The sequence below is a fragment of the Diabrotica undecimpunctata genome, chromosome 4 (assembly GCF_040954645.1).
Source record: "Diabrotica undecimpunctata isolate CICGRU chromosome 4, icDiaUnde3, whole genome shotgun sequence".
Classification (NCBI taxonomy): domain Eukaryota; kingdom Metazoa; phylum Arthropoda; class Insecta; order Coleoptera; family Chrysomelidae; genus Diabrotica; species Diabrotica undecimpunctata.
The window spans coordinates 147,792,379-147,808,447 of NC_092806.1; the positions used below are offsets into that span (position 1 = coordinate 147,792,379).

General features: G+C 32.2%; 1 protein-coding gene across 1 annotated transcript; it reads left to right on the forward strand.

The window, feature by feature from the left end:
- Positions 1–818: 818 nt before the first annotated feature.
- LOC140440164 (uncharacterized) lies at positions 819–8,792 on the forward strand. The gene is made up of 3 exons (XM_072530480.1): positions 819–848; positions 6,105–6,158; positions 8,356–8,792. Exons 1-3 carry the CDS (start codon positions 840–842, stop codon positions 8,692–8,694), a joined length of 402 nt encoding a protein of 133 aa, XP_072386581.1. The 5' UTR covers positions 819–839; the 3' UTR covers positions 8,695–8,792.
- Positions 8,793–16,069: the final 7,277 nt, after the last annotated feature.

Genomic DNA, 16,069 nt, shown 5'->3' on the forward strand with positions numbered 1-16,069 from the left:
AGGTGGTTAGACCCTTAATTGTTCCCCCGAGGTGACAGTGTCATTACATATAAAAAAATTTGTTCAGTTGTTGCATTTTGTCGAAAAACTATCATCAATATTTTTTTATATTTTATCCAGTACCACAGTTTTATTTCAAGTTTCTCATTTGTTATTTATGCAAAAACATTTTTGTATAAAATTTATGAATATATCTTTTTAACCAAAAATAAAAACACTTTATTTAAAAAATAATGTCCTTTTGTTATTCTTTATGGCCAGTTATTTTGGAGTCATATACGACGCCACGTTGTTAGTATCGCAACCCTACTTTCACGTTCTTGTTCTAGTGTTAAGATGAAGCTACTTTGCTACTTATATTTTTTAAATAGCGGATTGAAGACTAATACAGTAATGATACAGTATACGTAGTGTATTTGGAAAGCGAAAAGTCCGCATGGCAATTTAAAGAATAAAATGCACGACTCAGGCTATTCTTTTTTAACTTTTGTGAATTCTGCAGATCTTAAATGGTACTAAGACCCTTCAGACATCTTGTACATATTATACATACATCTACCTATGTTATCTATAAATAAAATCTTTACATTCTTTTATATTAGGCGTATTATTTAAAGTACTAGTTTATAACCTAAAAAGTGTTGTTAGTTTCGTTAACAATACTAATTATATATTTGGTAAAAATGGAACCAATGAAGCAGATCGTACAAGATTATTGATATGTCGTAAGTTTTGTAATACAAAGAGTGGGACAACAATTTTAGATATATAAACGACGATCAGGTAGGAAATTGTATTAAATTTTGTTTTACTGTAACAAACACAATAAAAATAATAGCATGAATTCTGTAAGTATATGCACTTGCTTTAAGAAAGAGTAGCTTTTTAAATAACAATTTATGCATTTTAATATATTTACCTTATCCACTTTTATTTTATTGAATGTAAAGCTGTTAAATACATGTGGTGTTTATCTTGAATAAATTCGTATAGTTTAACATGTCGTCTGCGGAAGATTTGCTATGATTATATGAACCGTGTCATATGCAAAAGGTGGTATGTGCAATATAAAAATTTTACAGCAGGCGCATTAATTTGTTTTGTTTTAGCTTGCTAAAAAATACAAAATATTTGTAGCTATTTCTAATATCATTTTAGATATAGGCAAGTAATAAAATATATACTTTAATGGAAACATTGGTAATACATTTGTTATTTGCCATTAATTATCAAAACGTAGTATGTGCCAATAAAGTTGCACATGTATAATGGGTGGAAAAAATAGTATTTTAAACAAAAGATGAACATGTATTGTTTTTCTGACACCTTTACTATACAAAATGTTAATATTATAATGCTAATACAAAATAGTTTATTATAAACTTATAAGTTGTAACTTATTTTTATTCATTTTGTAGGGCCTCCTGACTCTCCTTCTTCTTTAGGTGCCGTCTTCTTAGCGAAGGTTGGCGATGACCTCTGCAAAGTCTTCCCTATTTGGGCTTTCCTTATTAAACTTTGAAAGTGTAATCCTGTCAAATCTTTGATGTTGCGCAGCCAGGTCATTTGTCGTCTACCCGGCCCGCGTCTGCCTTCTATTTTCCCTTCTATAATAAGCTGAAGGAAGTTATACCTGTCGTGTCTAAATATGTGTCCAAGATAAGACGTTTTACGCTTCTTGACAATTTCTGTGAGTTTACGTACTCTATTTATACGCTTTAAAACTTCTTCATTTCTAACGCGGTCGGTCCATGGAATTTTCAGCATACGACGAAATACCCACATCTCAAAGCTCTCTAAACGTCGTAACGAGCTGACTGTTAACGTCCAAGCTTCCACGCCGTGTAATAGTACACTATATACATAACACTTTATCATGCGGTATCGTAGGGACAAATCAAGATTACGGGTAGTGAGTAACTGTCGCATCTTTAAGAAGGTGTTTCTTGCCTGTTCTATTCTACATTTAACCTCTTGTTCTTGGTCTAAGGTTTCATGTATCCAACAGCCTAGATATTTAAACTTTTTCACTTGTTCAACTAGATTGTTGTTTACTAGTATGTCTATAACTGGTGTGTGTTTTTTTGAAATTACCATTGTTTTGGTTTTTTTACATTCACCTTAAGGCCGTATAGTTCTCCTTCTCGCACTACTTTGGTTAACAAAATTCGTAGTTCTTCTTCACTGCCAACAATCAGTACTGTATCATCGGCATACCTGATATTGTTCACTAGAACAATATTAGGTATGCTTCATCTAGAGCATGTGCAAAAATGTCCTCTAAGTACAAGTTGAATAATATTGGTGATAGTATACAACCTTATCTAACTCCTCTTTGGATTTTTATGGTTTCAGTATCACCCATTTCAGTTCTGACAGAGGCGTTTTGGTTCCAGTAGAGTTCACGTATTGTATTAATGTCGTTTGGATCCAGGTTCTTTTTTTGCAAGCATTCTATGAGCTGATCATGTTTGACTTTGTCAAAAGTCTTTTCATAATCTATAAAGCACAAGTAGACATCTTTTTGTTAATCCCGACACTTTTGCATAAGGACAATAAAACTGAATAAAGCTTCTCGAGTTCAGATACCGTTTCGAAGGCCAAATTTTTCCGGACCCATATCTTCTTCGCATTTTTTGTAAATTCTGTTATGGATAATTTTTAGAAATAGCTTCAGAATATGGGGCATGAGACTTATTAATGGAAAGACGTTACATTTTTTTGCGTAGTTTTTTATACTCTCCGCCAGTTTTTGATAAAATTCTTGATTGGCGGGTGAAATGAAAGGAATCATACTTCTAATTTCTTTTTTTCTTTGTTCCATTTACAGGCTGCCTTTTCCACCAATTTAATGTTTAAATTTTCAAAATATTGTGGTGTAACGTTTGGTTTAAACACACGCACTTTGCGCCATGGTGCGACCTCTGAGTACGACGTTTTAACTTCAATTTGCTTTAAAATGTCTTACTTAGATATTTTCAGCATAACAGTGGGAGATGCCTAGGGTTGAGGTTACTAGAGTAGTTTTTGCAATTTCCATCCAGTTAAAAAATCTAGTAGGACATTTAATTACAAATGGATTTTTTAAACACGCACTTGCCATTATACGCACCAAATTCATAGATACTCGAGGCTAAGACCTTTTTTGTTTATTTCAATGCAGCCAAAGTCCCGATCACATGATATGAATGTGTGGCCACTTTGTGGACACTTATGAAATATCTCGTCGAAATATCCTTTGACTACCAGGGTAATATAAACAGCCAAAAACCCAGATTTTTATTCTGCCCTTCGCAGTTATCGGACCATAGAACCAATTCTCGCTTTGTAGTATTAAGCTGAGCTATAACGTAATCATACAAACAACTACCGATTTCGTTACAACCTCGTTTTCCAGCTGTTTCATCCTATAAGTACATAAAACCTTTTCCAGATTATTACAAGTAAACTGTCGACTATAGTACATCTGCATATGAGTTAATGCTGGTATATATAGCTGCTTTTGTAAATCGTAAGACAGCATACATACATCAGACTAAGAACTTTTGCAATCTACTATGTTTTGGGACATTATTTTTTGAGCGCTCTCTGTTTTAGGTTGGTGTAATTTTCTTTAGTTCGAATTCATTTTTTTCCACGGGGGTCTTACTAGCAGCTATAGAAATTTTGTACTGGTCGCAAGTAGGACAGGTGAATACTCTTGGAGCTCCGAAGGCTAAACTAAATTCTTTGTTGAGAATTTCATTAAACCATTGTCGGGAGACTGGGGGCATTGTTCCATCAAGCCGATGTTTTTCAAGAAACGCATTATACAGCTTACGAACATTGGCTTTCTCTGCTAGGAGTTGACGAAATAAAATCAATAATTTTTTTTGTTTCTATAGGATTTCGTTTCTGCTAGGAGGTTTACCACCTCGTCTGTCTTGAACAGATATGCCGGAGGAGAGTAATCGCTGACTAAGTATCTCCAATTTTCTTTGCGTAATAGCCAAAGTTAAACACAAAGTACTTTTACATACCTGAACTTCAGATTCTCCTGGAAGTGGTAGAAAATATTTAAATGAGTGTTTTCGTCTGCTCTGGTTGGGATTATTGTAATTTACATGTCTTCTACGTTTGATTAAAATAGGTCGAATAAGGTAACGTAAAAAGTTCTGCTGCTCATTATAATCTGCCAGTTTCCAAAACTGCTCAAATATTTTTTTTCTTGCAACAACAGTAATTAGCTTACAATAGTACTGACAGCTGCACTTTACCTAAAACAATATTTGAATAAAATATAACGATTAAAGTTAGATATGGACTTCCAGAGTTTTTATTGCGTTTTACATCTTCTTTTACATTTCCAGTATTTTTTCTTTTTTCGGCACGTATATCTTCGAAAATATCTATTTTTTTAGTAAGTCGAATAAGCGAACGTAAAAAGTTCTGCTGCTCATTATAACCTGCCAGTTTCCAAAACTGCTCAAACACTATTTTTCTTGCAACAACAGTAATTAGCTTACAAGAGTACTGACAGCTGCACTTTACCTAAAGGAATATTTTAATAAAATATATCAATTCCCTTCAGGCAACTGAGCTCTATACGCTATCAAAAAAAAAAAAAAATTAAAACTTTTTACTTTAACTTTTCGCAAAAAAGTTTGCCAGGTATTGCATTTGAATAGTGAATGCACTCAAATGGAACTTGACATCAGCACAGATAAGACCAAATTTATGATAGTATTAAGGAGTCCAATAAATAATCAACAACTAACTCTTGGTGGACAGCAAATAGAGAGAGTGACAAAATATAAATATCTGGGAGCTAACATCAACACAGAATTAGATCCAGACCAAGAGATCGGGGTACGAATAGAAATGGCAAGGGCAGCGTTCTTAAAATTCAAGCAATTGTTCTGTGACAAAAATTTGAAAACTGCGCTGAGACTGAGGTTTGTTGAATGTTACGTCTGGTCGCAACTATTGTACAGCGTAGAAACATGGACATTAAAAGCGCAAATAGTTAAGAAGCTTGAAGCCTTTGAACTTTGGATATACAGGAGAATGTTGAGAATTCCATGGACTGCCAGGGTCACCAATGAGGAAGTGCTAAGAAGGATGGGCCGAGAAAAAAAATTGTTGAGAACAATAAAAGTACACAAGACTGCATACCTTGGACACATACTAAGAAATGATAAATATAGTCTTCTGCAGGTCATCATGCAGGGTAGAGTCGATGGCAAAAAGGGAATAGGTAGAAAGAGGAAGTCATGGCTGCGAAATATTAGAGACTGGACAAACATGACTATAGACGAATTATTCGACGTTGCAAAAGACAGAGAAGCTTTTAAAAATGTGGTGGCCAACCTCCGTTAATGCGGACGGCATAGGAAGAAGAAGAAGGTATTGCTCGCTTTTGCTTTAAAGTTAGGTATGGACTTCCAGAGTTTTTATTGCGTTTTACATCTTCTTTTACATTTCCAGTAATTTTTCTTTTTTTGGCACGTATATCTTCAAGAATATCTATGTTTTTTTTCGAAAACAGTACACCCAAACACCACTCCAAAAGCTTTGCTAGGTTATGTTAAATATAAGCAACTGTTTGTTGACACTTACTACATTTTGATATTTAATTGATATTTAATCGCCACTGGGCAAAGCGCCATCGATATAAATTTTATTGTGCAAGTAAAGCATGGCACATACATATTTAGCTTATGATCCGCATATCTGAAAAAGTGGCACTTACAACGTTTTGCATATGGCACGCTTCATATCTAGGTAGTCATTTTTTCTACCTATGGTTGGCAAAGAAAAACCACTCTAAAGGATTTAGTTTTGCGTTGTGTGGGTACACTATATACATTCGTATAATTTTGTTAAATATTTTCTTTAACATTTAAAATTAATTTTTCAATGCTAGTTATTTAGTTCAGTGTTTTGTACATTTTTAATAAATTTTGAGTTCGTGATCTACGCTTTTGACGAAAACTAAGGAACTGTTAGAATTGTCTATAGTTTTTTATATGTAATTCAAAATTATTCAAATAATCCTTAAGGTCCTTTATTTTAAGTATTTATAAATAAATAATAATATTTTATTAAGATTAGTATATTTTCAGATTGCTTTCCTTTTTTTCTTCGTGATTGCTGCAGCCTTTGCAGGCCATGGACATGTAAGTAAAATAAATATCAAATATACAGGATGGCCCATCCTGTAAAAGATCATTACAAAACACCCTATATTTGATGACTTAAAAAATAAGCTACACTTTTGTAGGTTTTGTATATCTAAATATAGAGTGTTTTGATTTATCTCGGTTTTTCTTAGAATGTAAGATTCTAAAGAAACTTTAATATCTACTAATCAAAAAATCGTAAACCAATTTCTTTTTAAATATCATTCAAAGACTAGTTGACCTACTAAAACAGATATTTATTATAATAAAATTTTTTAAAGGATGGTTTAAATATTAAATTGTTCTATTAGCATATTTAATTCTCAATACCGTACTTGTTTTAGATGGAACACCCTGTATTTTATTAGTATCTCATGTGGCAAATTTACTTAGCTTTCAAACTATATTAGAGTTTGCTATGCCTATCTCTTTTCATTTTTAAAATAATTAAAGATTTTCTAATTTGCAAGCTTTAACAAAAATTATAATCAAGTATGTCGTGGATATGTACATTAGCAAATACCGGCAATTCACCTAGCCAATGGGTCTAGGTCAATTACCTAGATAATGGGTCTATCAAGGAGCGTTTTTCTAGCTGGGTCATTTTGTTCCATCCGCATTACATGCCCTATCCACCTCAGACGTGCTATCTTAATATGTTTTACGATATCTGGTTCCTGGTATATTCTAAAAAGATCGAAGTTGTATCGTCTTCTCCAGAGTTTATTGTCATTTATTGTTCCATAGATTTGCCCTAGTACTTTTCTTTTGAAACATCCTAACATGCTTTCATTACTTTTTGTTTGAGTCCAGATCACTAAACCATATGTTAGAACTGGGCGTATTATTGTTTTGTAGAGTTTTATTTTTGTAATTCTCGATATAATTTTGGATTTAAGAAGGAGATTGAGCCCAAAATACCATTGTTGGCCATACAAATTCTGCGGTTTATTTCTGCAGTAATATTATTTTCGGTGTTACGGAGCGTTCCTAGGTATACAAATTCATTCGTGCTTATTTTGATATAGTTCGTTATGTTGGTGATTATAATTAATTAATTAATTATTTTTGTAGCTGTTTCTTTTAATGCTACATACGACTCTCGTACAGCGTTTTCCGTTCTACCAACAATATTAATATCATCAGCATAGACAATGATTTGCACTGATTTATTATATATTTAATCTATGGTTGTGATTTGTGACATACCTATTATTTTTTCAGAGCCAGATTAAACAGTATACAGAAGAGAGAGTCTCCCCTTATTTCTTTTAAAAGATTCAGTAGTTTCCTTCGAATTCGTATTCTAAATTCAACTTTTTTTAAAATTAGTTTTGTTAATTTGCTAACTGATTTGGTATTCCTAGCTCTTTCATTTCTTTGAACATTTCTCTTCTATTCACAGAGTCGTAGGCTGCTTTAAAGTCTATAAATATGTGATGAGTATCTATGCCATATTCCAGTGTTTTTCTGAAATTTGTTTTAAGGTTGCCAAGATAGTATACCTTTAACAAATTTTAATTTTGATCATTTCACCACATAGAGTGCTTTATTATTTTAGTTGAATTTGACCTACATATGGCATTCAAGGATATTCTTGTTTTAAAGTGTAGACCCTATATTTTATACCTTATACTGGAAGACATTTAAATTATCTTTAATTCCATATAAGTATTTCTATACCTATATAAATCCAACAGATATTAAGTAAATTTAATACTACCACTTCTTTGTTTACATCTCTGTCCCTGTTTGTCGAAGGGTTTCAAGATGTAAAACACGTTAAAACTTGCAAATAATCCCAATCAAAAAAAATTTGGTGTCATTGTCTCTGAGCAAAAATTGTACTAATAAAATTTTATACCATTTTTTATAACTTAGTTTTTACTTTATGGAAAGTTTTTTTAAGCTATGGTATAAAACCAACCACTGGAAATTTCCATTTTAAACTATAATTTTATTTCTTATGCAAACCATATAGGTTTATATCCTAGATTCACTGCCATTCATGATGTCTAGTGTAACTACGATATTGTAAAATTTATCTTTTACTTTAATTGAAATTTTTATGTTATATAGAGTGTTTTAACCGTACTATATCATATATTTCCACACTCTTGTTAACCATATTATCTAAAACTGAAACTTTTTAAAATCATTCATCATTAAATTAACTATCTCTAACATTTTTTAGGATAATGCTCATTACAAGTTCGAGTATGGAGTACATGATCCTCACACCCACGACCATAAATCTCAACATGAACACAGACATGGCCATGACGTCACTGGAGGTTACACTCTTAAGGAAGCCGATGGAACTCACAGAGTTGTCAAATATAAATCCTCACCCCACAATGGATTCGAAGCTGTCGTTGAAAGAGTAGGTCATGCCCAACATCCCGCTCACTACGGCCATGGTCATGGTCACGGCGGTCATGGTCATGGTGGACACGGTGGAGCCACCAGCTACGTTGGTGTTACCCACTGGGCCAATCAAGGAAGTGAAGGTGGACACGGACATGGATACTAGATGCAATACTTGTTTGTTAAAGATGATTATCCAGAGATGATATTTGTTAAAAGAATTTTTTTATACTTTGATATATATTAAATTTATAGTTTCCACAATCTTATAATTTCTTAATACATCCATTAGCGATTTCAAAGGTCTGCATGCAAGAATATTGATGTTGCTCTCGCCACTTTTTAATTACACAGAGATGATATTCTTTCAAATGCTTAGTGTTCAATTAAACTGTGGGCACTAACACGGCAAAAAGCGTAAAAGTTGATCATAGATATACAAAAATATGAAAGGACATATTAGAAAAAGCAGCAGTATCAAAAATTAGGTTTATATCGGATCAAACTATAGTTGATTGTAATAAAAATTACATTTTTAACTAAGAATATGACGTTTAGATTTTGGAAGTGGTTTTAAAATAAAGATTATTTGAGGAACAGATTTTCAAATCGCACTTTGTTCATTTTTTACATTTGTTAGGAAGTAAGAAAAACTGCCACTCAATTATTAATAAAGTTAAAAAAAAAATATGGAAAGATGTACATTTTTATTATTAATTTGCTTCATTAAAAGTTTAAAAAAACTTTTATTGATGGAAAAAACTCGATTTTATTGTTCTTAAAGAACAAATTGTAGTTTGATTAAATTACATTTAATGATTACCTAAATAATTAAAATAAAAAAACGAACTGAAAATGCACTTATGCGTATTTAAAAAGCAATATAGTAAAAAAATCATATGACATGAATATCGTCCTCCAAAAGATAGCAACATTATTCTTCATCTTTACATTGATGGCATACCTGGTCTTTTTCAATTATATTTTCACGATACTGATCTTTCAAAATTAGATCTAACCAAGTTAACTTTTGATCTAATGTATGCCTGAAAAACTAACTAAAAATTGTGATAAGCTATCCAGTTTTGTCTTCTTAAAAGCATGCTTCATTTACAGTTCCGGTAGTACTATGATATTTAGTTTTTTCTTTGGTTGAAATAAATTAGAAAACTTTTTAGAAGAGTCATCATTTCTGTACAAAACCTTTGTTTTATACAAGATTTTATTTTCCCCAGCAGTTTGTTTGCCTCGAGTTATGATTATGCTTTTGGCTTTACTGATACCTATAACTTTTTTGAGCAAAAGTGCTGCATGTTTTATGTCGTACAAAATCCAATCAGAGCCCAGCTTGCGAACTTGTAAATTCTAAGAATATATTAATAAAATAATAGTAAAAACATCCTCGTAATTGTTTAAATAGTTTTATGGGACATTATTAATCCACAAAGTTAGTGCATGTACCATGTGAGAATTTTTATTATGACCTCCACATCCGTCCAAAAGCAGTCTTAGATGTATAATATCTGGGTCAAAATCAGTTTTCTTTAGTTAGTCAACGCGAAACTTATTTCTACCACACCTCTTCCTACTTTATGTTTAAGCCATGTATGAAAAAGAGTAGTTTTTCTTAAAATATCTGTCACATAAAGTGAAGATAAAGCTAGTTGCTGAGCATAGAATGTTTTCGTAATATGCGCTTTTGGGAAATATTGGACCTGCTGCAGATCAAAGCAATATGCCACTTCATCAGCAGATTCTTTCTTTATTAATTTTAAAACTGCTTTGCTCGCATCTTGTGAATAGTTAAATCTATTCACAAGACACTAATCTTTGCTCTTCATCCTTGACGGTATTTATCTCAGTATTTTTTTAACAAACGAGCAAGTTGGTAAAAAATTGAAAGGCAAAACATTTTTGAGTACTATCTACCTGTTGCAGTTTCGCAACTGTTTATAAACATTGGTAAAATATTAACAGACTTTTTGTAGCTTTGATTCTTCCCGTATATTTAGTCAAGATTTTGCGTACAAAAATACAGTTGTATACAATTTTGTGTACAATAAACGGTTGTTATACAATATGGCAGTGAATAAGGTTGTTCATTTGTGCATTGTATCTTAACAAAAAGCTAAGGAGAAAAGAGTGTCTTTCGTTAAAATTGCAGATCGTTGGTTAATTATCGCCCACATGTAGCATTAGCTTGTTAAAAACAAAACTTGACCTAAAGGCCGGCTCAGCCAGTATCAGTCAGTCAGCCAGTCAATATCAGTCAGTTAAAGACAGTAGATATAGCTCATATAGATACTGTCCCTAAGGCGTTACCTTATTGCCTTAGAAGTATTGCATATTTTCTTTCACCTGTTGTAGTAAAAGATAATGAGTCTTACAAGACTCGTGGTGCTGACACAAGCGCGAGATTGTCTACGGGGCTATTCTCTAATGATGTACATCTCTCTGGGCCTCAAGTCCATTCTAATATTCAATCCTTGCCTAAGAACTTTTCTTTACATTATTTACATGATGGGGCGTCTAATAATCATGCTGCCGATACAGCTTCGTGGTGGGCTAACCCCGGTAAACTTATTTTAACGAAAACTTAACGTTGTGAGCCAAAATTCTTGTTGTCTCGTGACAGAAATAGTATTACATATTCAATCAACCTAGATATTGCGACCATGCTTTTTGTTTGTTTTTTTCATTATCGTAGAAATTCGTCTAACGATTTTTATAACCAGCAACAAAAGTTCTGTACATTAACATTTTTTTATTTATAAACAGAATTATTTTCAAAATTCAGTAACTGTGGATCTTAATCTGAATATCTAAAACAAAACAAATGAAACCACAAAAACACAACATAACCTATGACGTACCTTATTTCTCTCGTAAGTTCTTCTCCGTAGTATTTATTTTTCTTTTTCTTGTTCCTCTATTTATATCGCCCACTATATGCTTAGTTTGTAGCATTTGCATTTTCCTTGATATATATTTTAAAATCCCCTCGTATATGTATTAAATTGAAATTCCCTCATATGTGTATTAAAATAGCGAAGAATGTTTTCCATGTTTCTCTGTTCCTATCGTACGAGTTAAAACCCAAATAGTATTTCGTTCTTTTTACGTCGCCGAGTAAAATAAACCATTTTTCGAGTTGTTTATATTTCCTTGGTATTTTTTTTTTTGATCAAAACCGCTCGAAATATGCGTTTTAAATAAACATCCATTTAGATCGCTGAGAAGTTTTTGCCGGAAATATAATTGTTCACTCTCAGTAAGGCCGGCCGCTGTTAAAGTCGTTTTTAGTTCTATTGGAGTCCGAATTTATTTTCAAATTCGTAATCTTTTCGTTTTTCTTTTTTTGTCATGGAAATATAGTATAAAGTAATAGTAGCAGTTAAATGTGTAGTATTGAGCAAGTTTACAATAGTTTTTGAAGATAACCTCATGTTGCCATTGTGCTGTACCTGTCCAGTCTTTAAAGGAGACCAGTTTTCAAGGTTTGTGTTCCAACCAGTGCTAGCTTCCACCCTCATCTTCTTATCCCTGGTCGTCATGCCAGATCTACCTCCAGAATGTTTAATAGAACCAGTTTCCGACCTCAGAAAATATGTTAAGTAAAGAAATTTAGTGCAACCGAGGTAACTTTTTTGTTTTAAAGTTTCAAAAGAATAAATAAACATTAAAATAATAATTGCTTTAACAATTTAAATAATAAAAATAAAAGGTTTTAATAATGGGTATGGCTATGCTGTCATGTTAATTGTTCTCTGTTATAAATTCAATGTTGACATATGACAGCTAGATTCATATTTTTGTGACATTAGCTTGTTTTGTTTTTAGAAAAGGTTGATCTTTATAAATAGTTTTATTTTAAAAGATAATTGTTTACTTGTAATAATTTTTTATTTGCCACAGTTTATAGCCCAGTAACATTTGTAAGTTATGTAGCAATTCCCACTTGTAAACGAATAGGACACATGTTAGTTTTTATTTGTTGTTTTTATATTTACTTTTGTGACTATTAATATAATCTTTATGAATTATCTGCATTTGTAACTGTTTGTGGTGAGACACAATAAATGTTTTATTTATTTCTCTGAACCATTTTGTCTTTTATTTTAGAAAAGTCTCCTAACCCCTGTTTGTGTTCTTTATTTTAGGAAAGAAGAGCCTTTTTTTCCTTTTTCCAGCAAGATTAGGATTCTTAGTGGCGTCCTTATTTCAAATAGCTAGAGGTCTTTCTTGTGGTTTTTGTTACTCCTTTGGTCTAGGAGACTCATGTAAGTATCCATTTATTTCATTTTTGTAATTGCCCCAATCCAACATCCTTGCCATTCAGCTTATCCACGACCCAGCTCTCCAAACAAACCCTGAGTGCCGTTCGCACAGTTTCGTTTATTTTGCTTGCCCTATCTCCACCATCAATAGTTTTTGTCCCCAGTTTTCAAACACTCTCTAATTACACCCTATGTGGTAGGCCATATATATTCGTTACAAGCTTTACCTACTTTTTTTTTATTTTTTTAATTCTCTTAACAAAAACAACTTATTAAGCGCTAATAATATCAGATATTGTTGATTACTACAATGCCTGGGAGCAAAATATAGTCGTTATATGTTAACAAAGCATCGCAAGACAAACAAATCGCATTTTGTCGAAAATAACGCTATTTGTTTGTCTTTCGCTAATGAAAAAAAAAATGCGTCATGTTTTTTTAGGTGATTTTTGAAGCCGAAAATATACGTGAAATATTACGCCTAGAATGTCTGGAAGTTATTAAAATAATGTTTTTACGAATCCAACGTCACTTGAAAGTCATAATGTGAATATATACATAAAGTGCGATTTGAGAAGTCTGTTTCTCATTTAAAAAATGTGAAGAATGATATGCCATTATTTTTCTGAAAGATATTTTAAAGTTAACGCTAATCTCATGTAATCAAATGAACTTGCTAACATCCTCTAATTAAGAGGTTTTTCCCTATAAACACAGCAAATAACTTGATTTTTCATTGTTAATATTAAAAAGTACAACCAGAAAAAAATTCTTTTGTAAATAATTATTACTCATATTTTCCAAGAAACCAACTAATATTTTTCTTTGTGAAACACTGAACTTTACTTTCAACAATCTAGCTGACATCGAAAACTTTCTTTTTCTCAATTAAAGACGATGTCGTCGTAAGTTTATTTAATTTAGACAGATGTTTCCTTGTCTTGCCGTCTCTTTGAACTTTCCTATTACACAATACTCAAGGGATATTTTTTTGGCCTTCTTAATGAGAAGTTAGCAGTTTAATATCGACCTAATTTAAGGGTGGAAGATTTCTTAGTCTATCCGTATATTGTGTAACACTCGCCAGATTAAACCGGTACATAATTTAGTCTGTATTTTCTACATTTAGATTAAAAATAATATTGTTTAAAAAAATAAAATAGTAAACATATTATTTTAAGTCTATTTCTTTATTTCACCAATAATTCTGAATCAACTGGTAAGAAGTTTTAGCGGATGGCCATAAAAAGAATATGCAGACTCACAGTACCGAGTAGAAATCGAGAACTTAGCCACTAACAGCACAGCCACAACTGTTTTTAAAATTTACATTGCAGCAGCATTAAATGTTGGAAGACGAACATACATTGAATAGGTGTCGAAGTAAATAATACCTGTGTATATAGCATAGATGTAGTAATGATAAACTAGATATAAAACTCAGGAAAAATAAGTGAGGTGAAGTGACATGTCCGCTAGGTAAAACAAATAAGGGGGACAAGAGATGTAAACAATGTTTGAAATTTCAGTTGTTCCCGTGATATTTACATGGAAGTTTGTGAGAGTTGTTGTTTTAAGTATGGTTCAGAGATCTGAACTCTAACAAAAAGTAATGAAAACATGTTAGGATGTTTCAAAAGAAAAGTACTAAGGCGAATTTATAAAGCAGCGAATGACAATGGAGTGTACAGAACACGATACAACTTCGAACTTTATGGAATATACCAGGAATCAGATATCGTAAAACATATTAATATAGGATGTCTGAGGTGGATAGGGTATGTAATGCGGAAGGAATAAAATGAATAACAAAGGAGAGAGTCCGACGAATCATGGGGGTTACACATAATATTGTTGATGACATCAAAACGACACAACTCAGATGGTACGGACACGTAAGGAGAATGCCGGAGAATAGAATACCAAGACAAATTCTTGAATGGCAACCAAGAGGTAGGCGAAGACTAGGAAGGCCTAGAAGAAGTTGGAGAGAAGGAGTTGATAAAGAAATCAGAGGAAGAGAACTGGAGGACGATCTATGGAACGATAGAATGAGATGGAGATTGGAAATCGGAAGACGTCGAAGAACGTTGTAAACCGACATTATATATATATATATATATATATATATATATATATATATATATATATATACAAAATGACCCAGCTTGAAAAACGCTCCTTGATGGACCCATTGATCAGAGAAGAAGAGGAAAACCCAAAACAATGTTCCTTGATAACATCGATGAAGACATGAGAAATATGGGAATATGTGCTTGGCGGGGGAAGGTAATGGATAGGGACGACTGGAGAAAAATTATTAAGGACCCAAGCAGGGTTGTAAAGCCAAAAATGATATTTTATTGTGTCTTATAATCTTGTTAATTAATGTTGTTAGTTAATACGCCATTGACTCTCCACTATATTTCAACAATTCATTTAGTATCCCATTTTTATCTTAATATTTTCTTTTCTTTAGTTTTCCAGGTGTTTTTTGCACTTCCTGCTTTTTTATATAAACTTATTCGTTTATAGTAATTAATAGTGTTTGTGGTTTCAAATGTCATTAGAACAACATTTGAGCAAATTAAGGCTGAGTTGGGTGGTATCTTTTATAGAATTTCGAGCAGGGATCAATAGTGAAATCCTCTATCATCAACTTCATCACAAAAATTTCTAATAAGACCAAAAACGTTCTAAAATTTTTACTCCATCTTCTTCTTTCTCTTTATCCGGACTAGGACCGGCAACATTACTGTTGAGCTATTCCATTCATCCAAAATCACCATATGCGCAGTTATATGAGCCTATTCAGGTTAATGGCATGAACTTATTTAGTTTAATTTAATTTTGTTTTGACAATCAAGGACTTTATTCACTTGTAACTGTAGTTTTTCTCTTGCTTATTCACTGTAGTCACCTACTGCTAGCATATTTGTATCATTTGCAATGGTGGTTATGGTCTTGTTTTATTCCATCTGCTACTTTCTTCGGTGAAGTTGGTCCAATTCTCTCTTATGTTAAATTAAGGTATATCCATCCTTTTTCAGTATCTTGTGCAAGTCAAAAAGATGATGATAATAAAGTAAATAAGCAAGAGGTTTTTTTTAGTAAGATAGATTTATAATTTAAATTAACCACAATTGTTGAATTGATTCTCTTTTCTTAAACCAAATACAATTTTAAATGTCTATTGATATTAAGCTATCAATAATTTACTTTTATATATCATAACACGGTTTATTTCTTCTACAAACAAATTCA

Bases quoted from the DNA above. Each gene is read 5' to 3' on its own strand.
- LOC140440164 (XM_072530480.1), top strand. The intron at 6,159-8,355 runs GTAAGTAAAATA...AACATTTTTTAG, and splicing joins CCTTTGCAGGCCATGGACAT to GATAATGCTCATTACAAGTT.